This window comes from Microtus ochrogaster, chromosome 8 (genome assembly GCF_000317375.1).
Source record: "Microtus ochrogaster isolate Prairie Vole_2 chromosome 8, MicOch1.0, whole genome shotgun sequence".
In the NCBI taxonomy this organism is placed as follows: Eukaryota; Metazoa; Chordata; class Mammalia; order Rodentia; family Cricetidae; genus Microtus; species Microtus ochrogaster.
This window is the reverse complement of record NC_022015.1, coordinates 44,165,835-44,187,636: the sequence shown is the minus strand read 5'-3', so window position 1 is coordinate 44,187,636 and position 21,802 is coordinate 44,165,835. Positions and strand designations below refer to the sequence as shown.

Here is a 21,802-nt window from a genome sequence, read left to right as displayed (position 1 = left end):
AAAGACAACTCAGAATTTGTGTGTCTATGTTTTTCTTTTTCTGTGTTCTCAACCCCAACGGATCAGTTCATCATTGGCCTGCCCTTTGTAGTAGCTGTTTTTCAAATCATCAGCTACTCTTTACAGCTCTGTTGTAGAACATTATCAAAGAGTGCAAAATCTTTTCATTCAAACTTCATTAGTTCATCAGTACTAGACTGCAGAATACTTTCTGTTTTATTCTCCTTTCAAATATGTAAGTTGTTTATTATTAAACTTTTACTAGAGGTTTTAAAAAATAATCAACCAATCATCATGAGGCTTTGTGTTAGATACCTGTAGGAGCTTATGTTTGCTCTCTTGGTTGCAAGGCTAATGCTAGTGTGAGTATGAGTATATACATTTATAGAGAGTCTTAATTACTCAGCCAGCTTAAAATAAGACAGCAGTTGTCGTAAAGAATTCATACAGTAAAACTGAAAATAAATATTTCTATAAGTAGGGACTATTGTTGATTAATAATGCTTTTTGACTAATTTTGACTCATGCTGTTTTGTTTACAAAATATAAAATGCTCATTTGGACAGGACTGGTGAAAGAAATTCTCTGGTTGCTCAACATAATTTCTTTTTTTTCAATGTAATTTCATTAATGTGCATATTGCATGTAGAAAGAATGCTTTTCAAGGAATTAAAAGTTACCAGATACCATTAAGATGAAATAATATGCTGTATATTCTAATCCCTTTGGTGACCAAATAGAGAATACAATATTATCAATATGATAATTTCTCATTATGTTATTTATGCAAAAATGTTGGGCATTCCAAACTTCTTGTGATTAGACACAAAATTAGACACAAGTCTATTCTTGGGAATATCCCCTTGTATTATTTGTTTTGTTAGATAGATATTTAATCACCTCTTTGGTAATTCACTGACATGGTAATAATTGAACCCAGAAGATTTGCAGAACTTCTAGATGGAATTTAAGTGGTGTATGCTGCAGAAATGCAGGTTCACTGATACTTAAAACTCATAGGATAATATTGTCTAGAAATCCTAAATTCTCTATTTTGAAATTTATGGCCTCTTGTGTCTACTACCATCAAAAGCAGCTCTATAAGCTTTCAAACACAGAAGATTTATTTTTATTATTCTTTAGTTTTATTGTTCTTATTTGGAAGAACTATATATCTACATGCTTTTTCTAGAAGAAAATATACTTCAAAGATCGTATTTCTGAGTGTTTCACATTATGTTTTCACTTGAAAGACAATTTGACATGAAATTTTATTATTAATAAATATTTATTATTAATAATAAAATTTAGTAACAGTGTATTATTTAAAGTCAAATGAGAGGCAGTTAGCTGAAGATGCTCACTTAAAATTTAAACAAGCAACTGTATGCCTATTTAGTATATTTCAGCATTTCAGTGTCTAGAATCTGTTTTAATCAGCATATGGCTATATTAATATCTTTTGACAGAAGAAGAAATTGAGGTTCAGAAAGGTTAAGTGTTCCATATAATCTAATGTAGCTAATTGGAGAGCAGTTGTAAATACAAGATCTAGGATGTCAGTCTAAGATCACTTGCTCCCCATTCCTCCTCTAATAGACACATTCATTGTGTTTTATCTTATCTTAGAGTGAGCTCTGCATTTCTGTAAGTCTTCTTTCATCTTCAAACTCTGTTGTAGTCAAAGACCACATATCAGAGACTCAAGTTCTATTATTTGAAGTAACTTAATCTTCCCTTGTGAGTCTCTTCATTGGATCTTGTCTTAGCCCTCACAGGTAAACTTCTAGATGAATGGCTGGGAGGAATTACACCTTCGTGACTGAGTTCTTTCTGACTGCATTCACTGAACATCCTGAGTGGGGGCTTCCTCTCTTCCTTTTGTTTTTGAGTTTCTACCTCTCTACTCTGCTGGGGAATACAGGAATGATCATCCTGATCCAGAAGAACCGTCGACTTCAAACCCCAATGTATTTCTTCCTCAGCCACCTTTCCTTTGTGGACATCTGTTACTCCTCTGTTATCATCCCTCAGATGCTGGCTGTATTATGGGAATGTGGCACGACTATCTCTCAAGTTCGTTGTGCAGCTCAGTTCTTCCTCTTTACCTTCTTTGCTTCCATTGACTGTTACCTCTTGGCAATCATGGCCTATGACCGCTATGTGGCAGTGTGTCAACCATTGCTTTATGTCACCATTATGACTGAGAAGTCCTGTTTAGGCTTGGTATCTGGGGCATATGTGGCTGGTTTTTCTAGTGGCTTTGTTCGGACTGTCACAGCTTTTACTCTCTCCTTCTGTGGAAGCAATGAGATCAACTTCATTTTCTGTGACCTCCCTCCTCTGTTAAAACTTGTGTGTGGAGACAGCTACATCCAGGAAGTAGTGATTATTGTCTTTGCCATTTTTGTCATGCCTGCTTGCATTGTGGTGATCTCTGTGTCCTATCTGTTCATCATTGTGGCCATCACCAAGATCCGCTCGTCGGGAGGCAGGGCCAAGACTTTCTCCACCTGCACTTCCCACCTCACTGCTGTAGCTCTCTTCTTTGGTACGCTTATCTTCATGTATCTAAGAGATAATGCAGACCAGTCCTCAGAGGGGGACCGAGTTGTGTCTGTGTTTTATACGGTGGTGACCCCATTACTGAATCCACTCATCTATAGCCTGAGGAATAAGGAGGTAAAAGAGGCCATTTTGAAATCTCTGAGAAGATCAAAGATTTCTGGAAGGCCATAATTAGTTTCTGTAAGGCTTTTATCAAGCAGAATCTTTCCTTTGTTCCTATGTTTTATTTTTTCTCAAACATCACTCATTTGGAAGGCTTCTGTAGACTCAAAGATAGACTCAAACATCCAACCTTCACTTTCAGACTTATTGCTCTATGTGCTACTTGCTACTGAATGATGAAAACATTTTATGTATCTGATATGGACTATAGTCAAAATTGGAAAGTAGATAACATGAGAACAGAACATTCTTTGTCAATCTCTGTGCTTCATATACAAATCATCTACAAATAGGAAATATTCTGCACATATTTATTGCATGAATGAATTATTCCCAGATTTCAGTGTTAATCTCTATTTTTCTAGCTTCTTTAGTCCTTAGTTTCCTAAGGGCAAGATGGGTGAACTCAATCAAGTTATAGTTTTGAGGCTCCAATATACAAAAAGCCAGGGGTTGGGAGCCACGAGGCCTAGTTTTGGACCAGTGTACAAGTGTTTATTCAGCATGGCTCCAGATGAGGCAAAGCCCACAGGGACAGTCTCATTCAACAAAGACCAGTGGATTTGGGGGCAACACAGACTACTGCTGGGACTATGTGGCCTGATTCCCTAGGTAGTTTTTAGTGTCATTATGTCAGTCACCCATGGAAGAGATGTGATCATTCCTGGAAACCCCGTTTTTCTCAAATGTTTTCCCCTAAAATTCTTTGGGAGCTGATGCTTCCTGGGCTTCTTGTGATACCAGCTGTCACTCCAGACACTGATTCATTGCTGACAGGATTGGAGGCAATTCACCCCTATTTCTGTAACTATGCTTTGCTAACTTTTGAAAGTTATTGTTGTTCTTGAAAATATGTGCCTATGTTTATCACCTTCTAGTTTTGTAAAGACACTGCACCTGGATCAATATTTGGCCAAGCTAGCAAAATGATAAATGTTGTTTTTGATTTAAAAGATGTTTTAATGTAAAAGTTGGGAAAAAACATATTTGCTACATTTGTTTTTGCTAGATGTTAACACTGGGGAAAACAAATTTGTTTGTATGAAAAAACATGCTTGTTTTTTAAGTATAAATAAAGATGGCTCAAGCTGTTCAAGGTCAGCCACATGTGTGAAACTCATCTGCTAGTCAAATACTTGACTTGTTGCCAAGTGATAGAAAAATCTTCAAAGTTTTACTGTTAACCTGGTCTTTCTTAGCTCACAGAGTTTGGACCAAAAGCTAGGTATTTGGCATGGGACTGACTTCAGCCCTCTGTATGTGGGTAACACTGTGTAGCTTGGTCTTTTGTGGGGTCCCTAGCAGTGTGAACAGTACATATCCCTGACACATGAGCTGGCACTTTGGAACCACCAATTCTCTACAGCGGAGTGTCTTACTCATCTCGTTGTAAGGGAAAGGAGTTTGGTCCTGCCTCAACTTGATATGCCATGCTTTGTTACTTCCATGGGATACCTTGCCCTTTCTGAATGGAGATGGAGTTAGTGTGGATTGGGAGGTAGAAGGGAGGTGCAGGGAGAGAATGTCAGGAAAGGAGAGCGGGGGAAAACTGTGGTTGGTATGTAAAATAAATATAACAGAAAGTTTTAAAACATGATTTAAATTCTTAAAATACATGGTGTTTCTTATGAAATTCAAAGGCTCCCAGCACTTTTGTTAATAGTCTCTGAACAATTTCATCATTATCTTGTGCTAGAGGGTCTGGTAAACAGGTAAGGGATCTGATGTGTGTTATATACACTGGATGGTTTCTATTTCTGATTACTTATTTGAGTTGCATAAAAAGCAAAAAATAATTCTGAGTCATCCAGAATAACTTAGTTAATATGTTAATATTCTCGATTTTCCAGATTTCTTTTTAATGCCAAATAAAGGAGAATTCCAAGGACAAGTCAATTCTTCAATATGTTGAACATTTAGCTGCTCCCATAGCAGCAGTCCTAGTTCCTACAGTTTCTGATGTCGAAGGCATTGTTCCCCCAATGTAGAGTTTGTACCTAACCGTTTTAGAGGTAGGGAAGCTGGTACGTTGAAAGTCAATCAGCTATTATGTCCTGCTTGTGAACAGCCCGAAGAGTCTTTGACTATTCTTGATAAAACCTTTCAATATTTTTTCTCAGAAGTGTTCTTTATTTTATGGCTTATTTCTGAGACTGGAGGAATGTTAACCTGTCTTTTCCATTGCTACAACAAATCAAGTCCCTAAAAATTCATGGCTGTATTAGACTCATATAGCTTTAACTGTCATATTTTTCCTTCTTGCCCTATACACTTGACTCATCTTGCAATTTATTTTATTTGAGTCATAGTTCTTATCCCTAGAAGCTGAATATTTACCTCCTGAAGAGGTCAATGCCGATGGCAGTATTTTGGTGAAAATATTATATCTGCTCCTCTGTCAACTGAGCCTTCAATTTCAATACCATTTATTTGTAATTTTAGCTTTGGTCTCTGATTATTTATAGCAGTATGTTAAAATAACTTGTTTTCTCAGCTCTTCTGGAATTTTGTTTTGTGTACCGAAATTTTATGTACTTGATTACATCCAGAGCAATATTATTTTCAACAACAGGCAAATGAAAATTCTTTTTATTGCTCTATGGATGAGTTTCTGTCATGCTAACAGGGAATAAATGAATGCAGTTTGATATCAGGGGACCAGTGGGAAGTCCTTTAGGGTATTTTCTGATAGCAAAGGGTTACCTTGCCTTTACCTTGTTGAAGTGCATTCTTTATTACAATTACAGTCTTTGCTCAACATTTCAGAAAAACGGGACCGCCATTTGCATTATCAATAAAAAAAACATTGTTACTTGGAATGCCTTGCCTACAATACCTTTTCAAATGGCCTTGCTTACCACAGTTATAATATTTTGATTTTTTTTCTTAAAGTATTTCAAAATTCTGCTATCAGAGTAGCATCATAATTGTGAGATCTGATATGCCATTTTTCTAATCCATTCACCTATTGGTGCTAATCTTGCCCTTAAAGACCCAATCACCCTTTTGCATTCTGAATTAACACTTTCAAAAGCAAAAGATTTGATTAATAATTGTTTGATTACTGGTTCTGATACTATTCCTTTTACAGCTGTAGTTTATTTTGCAAAAAAAAATAATTGAAGGCTGCCTTTGTAACTTAGCATATTGACCTTCACCTAGCAACTGATCTTTAGAAATAATAACAACTCTAGCCCTATTTCATTGTTCTATGGCCCTAGCTTCCTTTTTCTACCATGCTTGCCATTGTAACTGAAGACCAGCTTCCAAGATGCTGTTTTGTAAATCTTTCCATTCTTGCAGGATAATTCTGTTATGACTTGCCCACGAATTTAATACCTGCTTAACATAGGGTGAATGCATACCATATGGAATGAGTGCTTCCATAAATCTCCTCAAATCTAATATTTCTACAGGATTACATTTAACTTCTCTTTAACATTGGGGATGCCTATATCTGCTGGTAGTTCTTGTATAGTGACTGGTTAAATTAAGGTTGGTTTTCTAATAACCTTGTCTAAATTCCTCTTTTTGTATCTGAGTATTTTTTATTTTCATTTATCAGACTTTTTAATGTTTGTATCTTATCAATCCACTTTTCATTTTTTTTGTTTTTGTTTTTGTTTTTGTTTTTTCGAGACAGGGTTTCTCTGTAGCTTTGGAGCCTGTCCTGGAACTCACTCTGTAGACCCAGCTGGCCTCAAACTCACAGAGATCCCTTTACCTCTGCCTCCTGATTGCTTGGATTAAAGGCATGTGACACCGCCACCCAGCCTACTTTTCATATCTGCCACAATTATCAAACTGCTTTTCATATTTGTCACAAAAACCACTATGGCTATTAAGAATAAAATATAGATTATCAGACAGATTTAGTAATTATAATTAGCATTATGTCAATCTCTGTAAGTCATTTATCTTTTCATTTTCTGCTCCTTTTTCAAGTCATCTAAGATAGCACTATGCAGGGTCCAATGCACTATATTAAAATATTTTCCATCCTTAACATGAGAAGTATTTTTCTCTTTTAATATCACTTAACTGTTTTCTTAAAGACTTCCCAGGTCTCTTATCAAATCTGATAGCATCTCAAATTGTCCACAGCTGGTGTGATTTCTCTGTCCATATGGTCACACCATACTTTGGAACACCAAATGCTGTTTTTAGCAAAATTTCAATCACTTGATTTTACCAACACAAGCCCAAGATCCAGATGCTGGGATGAAAGCCTGCTATCTCAGAGAGGCAGAAAAAGCACCCAGCTGACCTTCCTCCTCCACCAACATCCAACTGGCCTCCCTATCCTATGGGATTTCAAATAAGTTTCTTCAAATTTCAATGTCCCTTCCCTCTACTTTCTGTGCCTCTCTATATCTGTACTCTTGATTTCTTGTTATCCTCTATGTATTTTTTTTAATCATTTTATGTTCATTTCCTGTCAACCAGTTGCTTGCTCCACCTCTTGATCTATGATTGACTTTATTTAATCTTGTTTACACTATCCAAGCAGAAAGCTCTTTGATTAAAGGTGTGTACTAAGGCTGTTTCACACTGCAGCTAGAAGCAAGTGTTTCCAGTAAATAACATAATCTTAGGGTTCACAGTGTGATCAAATATCCTGCAATCTCTCAGTGCTTTATAGAGTTTGATTGAGGTACCTTAAGATAGCTGATAAATGTGACATAAATGTGAAAATATGAAATATACTTGATTTTCATTGTGTGTCTGTGTACAAGATCTAGGGGAATGTTTGTCCTCTTTGAGTAAGCCTGATTGCCTCTGATAAGCTAATATCTTCCAAATTCCTTCCCAAAGGCTTCCTAGGTCAAAACTTCTTCCTAAATAGTTAATTTGAAATCTGCTACCAGACAGTGACTCACTGAATCTGGTCTTTAGATCTTGTTTTATCACCAGTCAGTTTTTTCTCTAAAATTTTAAATAAAACTAAGGCATTCAAGATTTTTTTCCCAAAATAATGATCATTTCTATTTTTGACTAGTTAACAGAATTTTAAAATATTGAATTATGCATGTATCAGTGATTTTCTTGTTCTATCATCACTGTATTCCCTAAAACATGAATGTGACTGACTTGCTGTGTCTTCTAGACATGACATAGCTCTTTCACTCATATGAATTCAGAGTAGTTTTAGATTCCTCTATAATATCTGCAGAAGGTCAAGTTGTTTAAAATTTCCATCATGGAAAGGGGAAGAACTCCTGAGGTCCCATTCACACATAAGAATATATTTTTAATTAAAGGCTGCTGGTAGATATAGAGTCATTTTTCTTTGGAAAGTACCCACTGGTATGTTACACATGTTACATTAGATTTCCAAACAACACTCATGTTTAAACAGGCATACTAATTGTATTAAATAATCTATTAAAAAGTAAATAAAGTTTGGATAGGATTATATTGGCAAGTGTGAGAGTTTGCAGCAGGAGCTATTTGAGGTTAGTATCACGATACATTTTATGCATGTATAAATTCTTCAAAGAATAAAATAAACACAAGCAAGTAGAAGAGGATATGTGGAAAGAAGTGTGATATGTTTACTTGTCTAAAACATATTCTGAAGTAATTTTCGCTTGATTTAGATGTGGACATTGAATTGAAGAAATTCTTAGCAGACAATAGGAATAATAGCAGAAAAGTTTAAATTCTTTAAAAAAATTTTTATTCCTCAGAAGTTTTGTACACTTATACAATGTATTTTAACCATACCCATCTACTACCACATCCTACAAACTTGTATCACTCCCCCAGCTTCATGTCTTTATTTATTTATTTATTTATTTATTTATTTATTATTAATAACTTACTGAATCCAATTTGTGCTGTTCAATGCCCATATGTGTGTAGCCATCCATTTAAGAAGGATCTTACATTTATGCTATTTATAGTTAGATAGTTAGATGACAGAGGTTATTTGTGATGTGTTTACAAAGCATAGATAGGTTTTTCTCAGCACGGCTAGTACAATTGATTAAAAATAGGATAAAGTGCAAATTTCATAGACTCTTTATGCACACTTCTTTGATTAATGACTTTAGTAGTGGAACAAATGCTGCTTTTCCTTATTGATATTAAAAATGATGCAAAATTAGATTTACTTTTTTGTTTCATTTGGTAATAAAATTATACTATGGGATATTCAGTCTTTTAATCTCTGGAACACCTCTCAAGACTGGTAAATAAAAAGTTCTTGGACAATGTTTGTTGAAAATATTGAGTTGAAGAATTATTCTGGGAAATACAGACATTTAGACATAAATCCAAGACCTTTTCTCTGTGAGAACTCATCAAGGTCATCATGAAAGTTTGTAAAACCATTTATTTCTTTCAATTACACATTTTTTAGGCAAACCACAACTTGCATACAACTCTATTACTGGTCAAGTTAATCTTTTCTTATCTCATGACTCACTACAAATGGAGTATAGTTTCTAATCTTACACAAAATTTATAAGCCAGGCAATATAGATTAGGATGTCAGGCCCAAAGATATACAAACCAATTTAAATCATATTTCCTAGACAACCAAGCATATTATAAAGTAAAAGTACCTGGCTCTTGGAGGTTGATCCAGGTGAGGTATAGAAGATGATGATAAAATCTTTTTTGAAATCTTTTTCAGCCAGATAACTGTTTAAACTTTGGTCAAAATTCTACTGCAATTAATTTCTATTCATGAGAAACCTAACTGATTGGAAACCTCTGTTTGATGAGGTGCAGCTACACTAGAAAACAAATATATGACTATCAAGGACCAAGAAATACTCGAGGAAATCCTGGACTGAAGGTCTTCTCACTTGAGTTTGTTGGTTCTTTCTCTTTATTTTTAATTTTTATTTTTAAAATTTATTTACTCAATTTAGTGCTTAAATTGTCTTCCAATATTGTTTAATCATATTCTTTCCCTTCCCCCAACTCCTAACACATCCACTACCTTCCCTATTGAAACGTCATTCAACATCTTCTCTTAATCATGAATATCTCAGGTGTGGAATAAGTAGGATATTACAAAGATCCATCTGTAGCTATGAAGCTCCCAATGCAAGCCAACATAAACAAAGCATAAATAATTTGTATCAAAGCTTGCAGTAGTATACATTGTTATCAAGTTTCGGTATTCATTGTGACTTACCATGTAGATGACAGGTCTCATTTCTAGTACGAAAATTCTTCAAAATGTACCTACCCTTCAGAGGTTGGAGTAGGAGGCAATTGGGCAGATAAACAAAGAGTCACTAAAAGTAGGGTCAACCTAACTATTATACAACCTTTTGATTCTATCATTCATTTAGTTATGTAAGTCAAAAGAGTTCAAGTGCTCATGACATCAAAGGGAAGAAATGTCTTTTATTTATGAGTTTTTTCAAGGCACCTTTCATGTCTTTATTTCTCAAGCTATAGATGAAAGGGTTCATCATGGGTGTCACCACAGTGAAGAGTACTGCACCAATCTTGTCTGTGTCCTCAGGGTGTGTAGATGAAGGGAAAAAGTAAACCCCTACAATAGTTCCATAGAAGAGTGTTACGACTGTCAGGTGAGAACCACAGGTAGAGAAGGCCTTCCACTTTCCCTCTGTGGATGAAATTCTCAGTATATCCCTGATAATGCGGACATAGGAGAAGAGGATAAGAGCAAAGGGAAAGGTGATGACTGATAAACCCACAATAAATTTCATAAGTTCATTGATCATTGCATCTGAGCAGGAAAGTTTGAGCAGAGGAGCCAAGTCACAGAAGAAGTGTTGGATGGTGTTGTGGTTACAGAAAACCAATTGATTGGCCAGAAGAGTATGTGTCAGGGCAACAACATTGCTAAGAACCCATGGGCAAACAGTGAGCAAAAAACAGAACCTAGAGTGCATGATGACTGTGTAATTCAGAGGGTGGCAAATGGCCACAAAGCGGTCATAAGCCATGACCCCCAAGAGAAAATTATCAATGACAACAAATACAATAGAAAAGTACATCTGTGTAATGCAGCCTTCATATGAAATGGACTGACTCCTGGTGTGAATATTTATCAGCATTTTGGGGACTGAAGTAGAAGAGGAAGAAATGTCAGCAAAGGATAGGTTGGCAAGGAAGAGATACATGGGTGTATGTAGATGTACATCCAAGCCAATGGCCAGAATGATGAGCCCATTTCCAACCACAGTGACAAGGTACATACTGAGGAAAAGCAAAAAGATGAGTTTCTGCTTCTCAGCCTGGTTGGAGAAACCAAGGAGGATAAATTCAGAGATGGTGGTTTGGTTTCCTTGATTCATATTTCTGTTAATCTGAAGAAAAGAGCATAAACTTTTTACAAACCACAAAATCAAGCAAGCAAAGAAAAGTCAAGTGGCATCGTTTACCTGTAGCTAATTTGTGGGTGGTACTTCCTTGATGCTGAAGGAGAATGAACTTTCTTCTGTGTCAAAGTAGAAAGGCTTCTTACTATAGAATTATATGAGAAATGCAGACACTAAGAAAATTCCTCGGCAATACCGGAAGGATATGTGTTTGTCAACGGTCATGTTCTGACCATAATTTTAATAGTTGGCTCTAAATTTTTAAATACCTAAACTGAGGCAGCTTATAGTTGCTCCATAGTATAAAGATACTAGATTGCCCCATATATAGAAACTAACATTAATTATTTACAGTACACAAAGAGAGGACATGAAGGTAGATTAGCTGGTAAATTGCTTGATGTTAAAAAAATGAGGACATGCGTTTCATTTAGAGCACTCATAGAAATAAAAAAATCATGGTGATTGTGCAGGCCTTAAGTACACTTTCTCTTTCCTCCTCTCTTCCTTTCTCCTCTCTTCTACCTCCCTCCATCTTCTTCTCTTTGTGTTCACATGTTCGTGTGTGTGTGTGTGTGTGTGTGTGTGTGTGTGTGTGTGTACAGGAGAATCCCTGTGGCTTACTGATTGGACAGACTAGTTGAATTAAGAAGCGTCATGGCCCAGTGAGAAAATCTGTGTCCAAAAATTAGGTGGTCAGCTCCTGAGGAATGACACCCAGCATTGACCTTGGGTCTTTTCACATGCATACAACCACATACATCTGTACACAGATGTATACTCTGCTAATAATGACACAAACCTAAAATGAAGAAAATGGTCCCAAGATTTTCTCCATTTTCATCCTTTAAACCTGAGAAGATGGAGACTTGAAGAATCACTGTAGTGCAATATCTGGAGGGACAAAACCAACTGAGGTTCAGGGATAGAGACCTGAAGACAAGGATATGTCTTCCACTTCTGAACATGGGAAGCTCATTGGCCCGCTATTGAAGGCTTGGGGAAAAGGTGAATGGGAGAAGAAAAAGCTTGCATTCTCACTCATGACGCAGCAGAAATAGTATGAACTTCGTATATGGTAAGAAACTTCTCAGGAGGTGATTATACTTGGGTCACCTTATTGGACTCAAATCAAGAGCCATATTAGTGGGATGGAGGAGGCTAAGGGGGTAACATACATGAGCAGTTCTCTTATTAAAGGAATAAGAAAAAAATGAAATTGTGCTTGTAAAGTAATTCTACCACTCAACAGTCTCCAAAGTAGGGCTTCTATAGAAGCACGAAATGATATCAGGGCTATCATAAAAAAAACAACCCACTTGCTAGTGCTTTCTGGAAACTTCCTTGGATGGTGTTCCCTTTTCTGCTTCCTTACACCTTTCTGACTCTATAAAACAGAAACGAAGGGTGAGGGGTTAAAGTAGCAATTACAATGCTGAAAATGCAAGTGTTCTGGGGGAGATGAGGTTAAAGAATGAGAGCAGGGTAAAGGCTCCTGCTCACTGCACAGCCCCTGACTACCCAGTGCACAGTCTCTAATGACTACAGTATACCCACTGACTACAGAAGTTATAGACTCTGACTACTCATTTAAAACACTTACTGCCCAACCCCGGGTTTCCTTTACCCACTCCGTGACTGCACAGCACAGCTCCTGACTATACGTGGCATAGCCATTTCCTACTCAACACACATCCTTTAATGATCCCCTGCACAGCCCCTGACTACTCACTCCTAATCACATTCCCTTACTACGTGAGGTCAAGAGAGAAGACATGCTTTGAACTGAAGTGAAATTTCAAAATGGGACTTTTAAAATCTTGAAATAAGTCCTTAGTACCAAAAATTATTAGAACACAAGTGATCAAATATTTTTTTCAATTTATAAGTTGTCACCTAAAGACAGGTGAGATTAAACAAGTTGATTTTTCTCGAAGACATTGGTCTCTATCTTTCTTCTCTCCTGATAGAACTTTAGCATCACCCCTCTCCTTTCTCCCTCTGTCTCTCTCCATTTGTTCATATCTCTTCAAGTCACTGTCTGTCAAATGGTTCTTTCCATGGAGAAAAGACAGTCAAACGTTGCCACTGGGATTCTGAAGTATGAAAGGGTAGTAGGGAGAGGAGTATGTCTGAGAGCTTCTTACTTCAGAGAAACCCAGCTTGCAAATGAGACGGGAAAATGCAAAATGGAGACTCCATGAGGAAACTCAAATTCAGGTAAAAAAATGAAAGTGAGCTGCACCTGACATAGAGAAAAAACTGAGAAGTTCCTATGGTTCTAGGTCCTAGGGTGGTTTGGATTTGCCTAGAATGGGGACTTATAAGAAGATTCTGTAGGGCTGGCAGAAACCTGGCTCTAGAGAAATTCCCAGGAATCCACAAGAATGTCCCTGGCTAAGACCCTCAGTGACAGAGGAGAGAGGGCCCGATTTTGACTTGCTCTGTAGTCTGACTGATGAACATATTAAGTATCACCATAGAATTTTCACCCAGCAACTGATGGAAACAGAGACAGAGACCCACTACGGAGCACTGGACTGAGCTCTCAAAGTTCAGTTGAAGAGTGAAAAAAATGAGCATATGAGCAAAGAGGTCAAGACCACAATTGGTTCACCCACTGAAACAGTGTACCTGAGGTAATAGGAGCTCACCAATTCCAGACAGGCTAGGAAGGAACAAGCATAGGATTTGTTCCTTTGAGTGTGGGTGAATTGCTGGAGCAGACTGAGGGGCCACTGGCAGTGCCACCAAGATCAATCCCTAATGGATGTACTGGCTTTTTGGGGCTCTATTCTCTTTTGATGTATACCTTGCTCAGCCTAAATATTGTAAGGAGGGCCTTGAACTTTCCACAAAGCAATGTGGCTTACCTTTTCTGAAGATTAGATGGAGGTGGGATGGGAGGGTGTGTGGAGGGAATGGGAGGAGGGGAGGGAGTGGGAACTTGGATTGCTATTTTTTAAAAATCTAATAAAAAAAGAAAAAAGACTTTGAACATCTAACTTTAACCTCACTTTCCTATTCTCCTTCTCCCAGCTATCAGCAATCTTGCCCAATCCGTTATAAATCTCTATGGTAGCTGTATAGATGGTTAAGGCCAAAGGTAAATTCTAAGATGCTCACCTGTGAATGATGGTTTAAAAAATCCAAAGGTTTTTTGTTGTCGCATTTGTGACAGTAGAATGATGCTAAAAGCAGTCCTTCTGTGCTTCTCAGTTAATGCTTCCATCGTGCTGGATTCACATGGGGCGTTTAGCTTCTACCAAGTCCTCAGGGACAACATCCCCTGAAGTATTTTCCTCAAGACAAGCAGTAATTTTGGCATAATGGTTTGCATAATGAGGGAATAGACACACAGTTGTTTTTCGCTTTTTCTTCAAATCCTCTTTCTATGCTGAGGATTCCCTGTTGTAACTGAGTTGGTCATTACTATTTAGAAAAAAAATGAACTGTTGGCTATGCTATGCCTTGATTTCCATAAATATAGGAGCATTTTGAGATTTTCTTTTTAGTTCCTTTATGCTGCCCAGTAAATAGGAATGCTTAGTCAACACCCTGAAAATTGAGTTGCATTCCTTTACCACTGGTTATGACTCCATCAAGATGGCACCTGCAGTGGAAGGAGGTCATGGTCCCTGGATTGTTGAAAGAATGTCAGCATTCGAAGAGAGTCTGAAAACCAAGCGATTCAGATTCTAAACTCTCTCTCTCTCTCTCTCTTTTTTTTTACTTTCATTGATTGTTTGTGGATTTCACAGTGTGCATTCTGATCTCACTTATCTCCCTGTAGCCCCATATCTGTTATCTGCCCTTGCTATGTTCCCCTCGAACAAAATCAGATTTAAAACAAAACCAAAGACTGTGCAAAACAAAAACCAAAACAAAATAAAAGCAAAAAAAAGGATAAACAAAAAAGAAGAACCATATCTTGGAAGTAGAAGCGTGGGTCAGTGAGTCACACAGTTTACCCTTAGTTCACATATCTTTTATTTTTATTTTTTATTGATTTTTATTTAGCTCTATATTTTTCTCTGCTCCCCCCTCCCTGCTTCTCTCCTCCCTGCTTCAACCCTCCCCAAGGTCCACATGCTCCCAATATACTCAGGAAATCTTGTCTTTTTCTACTTCTCATGTAGATTAGATCCATGTAAGTCCTTGTGTCCTTATTGTTGTCTAAGTTCTCTGGGAATCAAGACCAGATAAACAGATTAAATAGTTCACATATCTAAGTGTTCATTGCTATGGATCATTGGGCTGGTTTCAGGCCTCTGATTTTGGCCACACCACCAGTAATGGGTGCTCACTGGGGCTTCTCTTGGATATCCTGTTGTCCTGTGTCATGGAGATGCTGGTGTTTTGGATTTGTAGGGTCATCCCATTCACATCCTCCACAAGTCCACAGATTTGATGGATGTTGGGGTGGGTTGTTGTGGAATAATCCTTTTGTACATTGTGAAAATGTGTCACCCTCATTGTTAACAAAAAGATGATTAGCCAAGAGCTAGGCAAGATTTGGGGAGGGGGTAGAGAGAATGCTGGGAAGAAGGGCAGAGGTTGAGGAGTCTCAAACCAGACTCAGAAGAAGCACCATGGGAAGTTCATAGATGAGATAAATAAACCTTGAGGTGACACATAGGTGAACAGAAATTGATTAATTTAAATTTTAAGAGCTGGCTGGAGACAAGCCTAAGATATTGAATGAGCACTTATAACTAATATTAAGTTTCTGTGTGACTATTTGGGGAGAAGCTGGTAGAACAGAAAAGTCTCCATACAGAGAGCCAATTCACAGCCCTGGTTCTGGGCCTGAGTGGTAGCTGGCTTGGTCTTCATCATCATTATGCAAATGAGCTCTCTAGCACTGCCTTGGGTAGCTCACCCAATGTAGCCTTCAGCAAGAAGTGGGACTAGTTCCCCTGTTTTTAAGCCCTCAGATTTGGGTCCCCCTCAGTCATATCATTAGGGCCAGCTCTACCGTTTGGCCCAGGCAAGGATCAGGGTCCTCTCTCCTGATTACTTTCTGGGGCAGATGGGGACAGCATCAGCTTTCCTGGTCTCCCACCCTCAGGGCTGGATCACCTGTGTCCTCTAGTGTGCTGCCCATCAAAAGCAAAGGTTGCTTTCTCATGCACTGTAGCTGGTGAGGGTCAGGGCTAATTCTTCTACTCTTTTGATCCCAGGGCCAGCTCTCTTACCTGCTGCAGGTGGTAAGGGGGAAGGACATGTATCTCTCACCCTGTCACCACATTGTAGACAAGTAGGAGCAGAGTCAACTCTTCAGTTTTGGGATGGCTCCTCTGTGTCCCCAAGCACAGGGTCAGCTTTAGTGTGTTTCCCGGGTGAAGTCATCTTTCATTAGTGCATGGGTGAGCTTTCCACTGAGGTATAGGGCTAACTCACGTGCTGCAATATTTGGCAAGAGGTAGAGCAATCATTCCTGGCCCAGTGAAAGGATCTGACATAGTTGCAATAATTTCCATGCTAACATCAGTCATGAACCACAGACCCCAGGTTCAGCAGGACTATGGATCCAGACATATTCCTCAGCAACAACTAAGGCCTAGATGTCACCAGTCCTGCAAAGGCCCCTCAGATCAGCACAGCCTTAGTAGCAGCATGGCCCTTGGGCATCAACATGCTCCCAGGTGGCAGCATTATGCCTGACATCCATAGAGAGCCTTCGGTGGCAACTAAAGCCACTAAAGGACACCTACCCACAGACCCCATAAATTCTGTCAGTGATTCCCACCCTATACACAACCCCACCCATCCTTGTTGCTTTGTTCCAACTTCAAATTCAGATAAAGACTATCTAATTGCCCAGAGGCCATGCTAGCTACTAGAATTCCAGTTCCCAACTTTGGTGGAGACTCCCTTGCTCAACCACAGACCACACAGACCAGAACAGAGAAGAAACAGAAATCAAAGAACAAAACACCCACCTTGCAAACACAAATTCAGAAATTGATATTTATACCTATAATTAACACAAACCCAGATGCCTGGATTCAGCATAAGAACACAATAAATAATGGCTAAGGAAATATGTCAACACCAGAACACATCTATTGTATTTTAGAAATCTCTACATATTTAAACTCAGTTGAACCACAATAAAAAAGCCTTAAAATCAACTTTATGAGGATGATAGAGGTCCTTGAAGAGGAAATTAATAAATCCCTTCAAGAAATGGAAGAAAACACAAACAAAAATGAAGGAAATGAATAAAACTCTTCAAAACTTAGAAGCAGAACCAGAAACAATAAGCAAAACACAAGTTGTGGGATTCTCAAAATGGAAAATATAGATAAATGATGAGGAACTACAGATGCAAGCATTACCAACACAATTAAGAAATATAAGAGTGACTCTCAGACTCTGAAAATATATTAGAAAGAATAAATACTTTGGTCAAAGAAAATGTTAAAGTTCTATAAAATTCCCAAATAAAACATCCAGCTACTCTGGGACACCATGAAAAGACTAAACCTAAGAATAATAGCAAAGAAGAAGAATCCCAGCTCAAAAGCCCAGAAAATGATTTTAAGAAAAGCACAGAAAAAAATTTTCCTAACCTAAATAAGGAGGTGACTATAAAGGTACAAGAACTTAGAGAACACTAAATAGATTAAACCTGAAAAGGAAATCCCCTCACCATATAACATAACACCAAACACATATAACAAAGAAAAAATATAAAAAGTTGTAAGGGATTGATTTTAGTTTGAAGTCAATTTTGTTAGAAATTAGTATGGCCACACCCGCTTGTTTCTTAGGTCCATTTGCTTGAAAAACCTTTTTCCAACCCTTTACTCTGAGTAGATATCTGTCTTTATGGTAGAGGTGTGTTTCTTGTAAACAGCAGAATGTTGGATCCTGTTTTTGTATCTAATCTCTTAGTCTGTGCCTTTTTATAGGTGAATTGAGTCCATTGATATTAGATGATATTAATGAACAGTGGTTGTTGACTCCATTTATTTTTTTTTGTAGAAGAATTTATGTGTTTCCCTTCTTTGAGTTGTGCTGGTGAAGGGTCGCTAGATGTCTGAGTTATTGTGGGCATTGTTGGATTCCTTGGGTTGTGATTTTCCTTCTATTACTTTCTGTAAGGCTGGATTTGTGGCTACATATTGTTTAAATTTGTTTTTATCCTGGAATATTTTGTTTTCTCCATTGATAGTGAACAAAAGCTTGGCTGGGTATAGTAGTCTGGGCTTGCCTTGCATCCATGGTCTCTTAATTTCTGCAGTACATCTATCCAGGAACTTCTGGCTTTCATGGTTTCTATAGAGAAGTCAGGTGTAAGTCTGATAGGTTTACCTTTATAAGTTACTTGACCTTTTTCCTTTATCTAGGGAGTCTCACTTGGAAAGCAAATTATTCATAAGCATAAACTACATGCCTAGCTGTAGATGGCCAACAGAAATAAATTCAGTGACATCGTTGGGGGTTTCTTGTCTCATAATGTCATGGCATGTCTCCTTTTTGTTTGATTTTTGCATTTATTTATTATTTGCTTATTATAACCACAGATTTTGCATATATATTACAACTTCTGATTTTGTCTTTTTCAGAATTTTAGTGAATATACAAATGACTTGGTCTCTGAGCCTATATCCACTTCTTGTGCCTTTCTATGGGCTATTTTTCTTTTATTTCTCTTTTCTGATTGTTTTTTTTACCTTATTATGTTTTATTATTATTCTTTAATTGCTTGTTTTCTAACAAGAGCCATGAAGGAGATGGATCTGGTTTGGAAGGAAAGTGAAAGGAAATTGAGGAAAAGGAAACCATTACTAGATTATATTGTATGAAAACAAATCACTTTTCAATAAATGAAAAAAGAAAGTGAAGAACAACAAAATGTAGAGACAAAATACTGTTGAAAAAACATGTACTTTTTGTAGACACAACTAATACAATTATATTAGTATAAATGTATATTTTTCTTATATTTAGCAGTGTAATATAAACTTTCAATAAAGGAAAATATAAGTTATACTAATTAAGACAAGTTTTTGAAGTATACTGAGAACATATTCACCCAAAATAACCCATTTAGCAAAACCAAAATTCTCTTAAAATGTCACAGGTCATGGAATATACCATTCGTAGGTCAAATGCATGCAAACTTATTGAATATATGTTAGGAAAATATTTATTCAAAAGACATTTACTCATCTTTTAGTCTGTTTGCAGAAACTAGTGTTACAAGAGATGAAGATGTTTTCAAACTATTTATTAGGTGTTGTCATAATTAAGACAAGGGTTTCCTGAAGCAAACAAGCTGATTTTACTTCACCAGTTGAAACATTTTAACTAGAGGTGAATTTTAATGAGTCCTCCTGGATCCATTGTGGAATTGTGGATGGTCCAGTCTTGTGTAGTCAGTCTTGATCACTTTGGGTTCCTGAAGGCAACGCTATGTTATGTTCAAAGAACAATTTTGCAGGAATTCTACTCAACCTGTGGCTCTTGCAATCTACCTGGTTCCTCTTTTGTAATGTTTCTTGCACTACATGGAAAGCAGATATGACACAGATATCTTATATAAGCCTGAGCAATTCATGGAGTACCTTAGCTATTAATATTAAAGGTTAATATTAGAATTTGGATTCATGATATTGAAAAGGAGAATAGAATAATTCCTAATACACTGGAAAACCAGAATCAAACCCTAAAGTACACAAAGAGTAGGGAGGTTGCCCATTGAGAAATGCTACAAAATTGCTTTCTTTTCTTCTAATAGTAACATTATGTTATTGTCATTCAAATAAAATCATTCATTTATTGTGCACTCAATAGGGAGAAACAAATATGTTTATTAACTGTTATTATGACATGCATGTCACATATGTTCATAATTTATATTTAAAATAAAGAAGTAATAGAAAGGAATGCACATCTACTTATCTATTTATATATCAGCCTATCATCTTTCTACCTATCATATCTATCTCTCATCTATCTATCTATCTATCTATCTATCTATCTATCTATCTATCTATCTATCTATCTATTATCTGTATGTCTGTATATATCTCTAACTAGAAATAAAGAAATATGGATAAAGCTAGAATCTTTCATTTGGTGATTTGACTATGAGGGATTATTAAAAAGTAGTTTATTGTATGTCTAATTAGGAGTTTTATGGGGAGCAGAGCCATAGGTATGATTTAAGTCTTCAATATTTTGACAGAAAAGGTTAAAATTATGAGGAGTATAGGAAATTTAGCTTAGGGTAAATGCAAATCAACCTAATAAAGTCTGTTTCTTCAAGTGTCATTTTTCACAACAAACACTTAAGAGCCAGGACAAGTTTTTCCTCAGATGTATTCATGAGACATTCAATCATGGTAGAAAGGGAAATCACACTTGAAATCCATGGATAGAAGAAAGGAATTGTGCTTGTTTTCATGTCCCTTCTTTTTTATGTTTTCCATTACTCCAATTACAACACAGAAACTATTACTGAACTTTCATGTTGGGCTTGTATCTTATTAAATATGAAGCTTTTGTGTAGCCAAGTAAGAAAGAAAAACTTGTAATTTTCACTAAGGCATTTATTCTGAGTCCAATTGGTGTGGGGATATTTTGAAGGTAAGTATTTGCTGAATAATTCATTATCAGCTAGGACAAGGTGGAATGTCGCAGCACAGACTGTGAACTGGGTGGTGCCATTAGATAGGATGAGATAGTAAACTACACAGATGAATCAGTGGGTAATGGCATTCGGTGCAAATACTGATGACTTGAGTTAAATTCCTTGTAAAATTAGGAAGCTGACCCTACAAGTTGTTGACAGCAAAATGCCATATATAGTTCTTAATTATGTCATTCCATCTAGCTTCAATAATATGAAGCATAAGATTAAATGTTAATTCAATGGCCATTAATTTATTATCATACTCTGGTGGATAAAATTTAGTTTCTTTGTTTCAAGCAATTTCATTGAGGCATTTTTTTGAATACTCAAAGACTATAGACATTTCTGGATCTTTGCTCAATAAATTTTAATTATATTCAGGGAATTTATGTCAATTTCTCAGGGCAGCTCTAAAGCACATGGACGTTAGAACTAATGAATCTGATTTATCTTATGGCCTGGACTTAGCAAATTCCTACTGCTGTCCTGGGAGAAGCTAACCCTTGGTGAGTATTGTTCTCGGCAGTCCAAGAGAATCTATTGTGAACAACAGAGAGAAGTGACTTCTACTGAAATGTACATTTACTTGAGTATTGCACTTCTTAGCCTATATTATTTGGCAGGGAAGTACACAAGCAAGTATCAAACTCAAGCAGAAGTGGGAGAAAGAGTAGCTGAGTGCTTTCAGAACCTGATTCATCAAGAAAGGGAGTGGAGAGGAGGTGGACCATCAAACTCCAATGCCAGAATTTGCAGCACAGAGGTTTTATGCTGCTGGCCACAAGAGTTAGATTTTGGTATACTAGCCTAGTTCACCATAGGTGCTTAGCCAGTGGAAGCTAATTCCTGCTTCTCTACCAGTAGAAGAAAATGAACTCACCAGTCGAAATATCTGACATTAAGTAAACCCATAAATTAATTAAGCAATTGCAAACTCTATCTTCACATCAAACACAGAGAAATATTCATTTTGGAAAATATTCACTCTTTTAAAAATGTAAGTAGCTCTCTTTTATAGAATGAGCATCTCTGCCTCCTCAAGAGACTGCACATGAACATGCAACAGCCTTTGTTAAAATGCAGCAAATTTGTGAGGTCCCCAACAAAGCAGTTG

At 37.0% G+C, this 21,802-nt stretch overlaps 2 protein-coding genes across 2 annotated transcripts; one reads left to right on the top strand and one right to left on the bottom strand.

The window, feature by feature from the left end:
- Nucleotides 1-1,794: 1,794 nt before the first annotated feature.
- Nucleotides 1,795-2,739, top strand: LOC101989950 (olfactory receptor 9Q2). Its single transcript, XM_005352008.1, has one exon. It carries the CDS (start codon nt 1,795-1,797, stop codon nt 2,737-2,739), a length of 945 nt encoding a protein of 314 aa, XP_005352065.1.
- A 7,328-nt stretch (nt 2,740-10,067) lies between these two features.
- LOC101989665 (olfactory receptor 1S1-like) lies at nt 10,068-11,048 on the bottom strand. Its single transcript, XM_005352007.2, has one exon. The coding sequence runs from the start codon at nt 11,013-11,015 to the stop codon at nt 10,068-10,070; it is 948 nt and encodes a 315-aa protein (XP_005352064.1). The 5' UTR covers nt 11,016-11,048.
- Between the last annotated feature and the right edge of the window lie 10,754 nt (nt 11,049-21,802).

Excerpts from the sequence above, each read along its gene's own strand:
- LOC101989950 (XM_005352008.1), top strand. The coding sequence starts at position 1,795 with ATGGCTGGGAGGAATTACACCTTCGTGACTGAGTTCTTTCTGACTGCA.
- LOC101989665 (XM_005352007.2), bottom strand. The coding sequence starts at position 11,015 with ATGAATCAAGGAAACCAAACCACCATCTCTGAATTTATCCTCCTTGGT.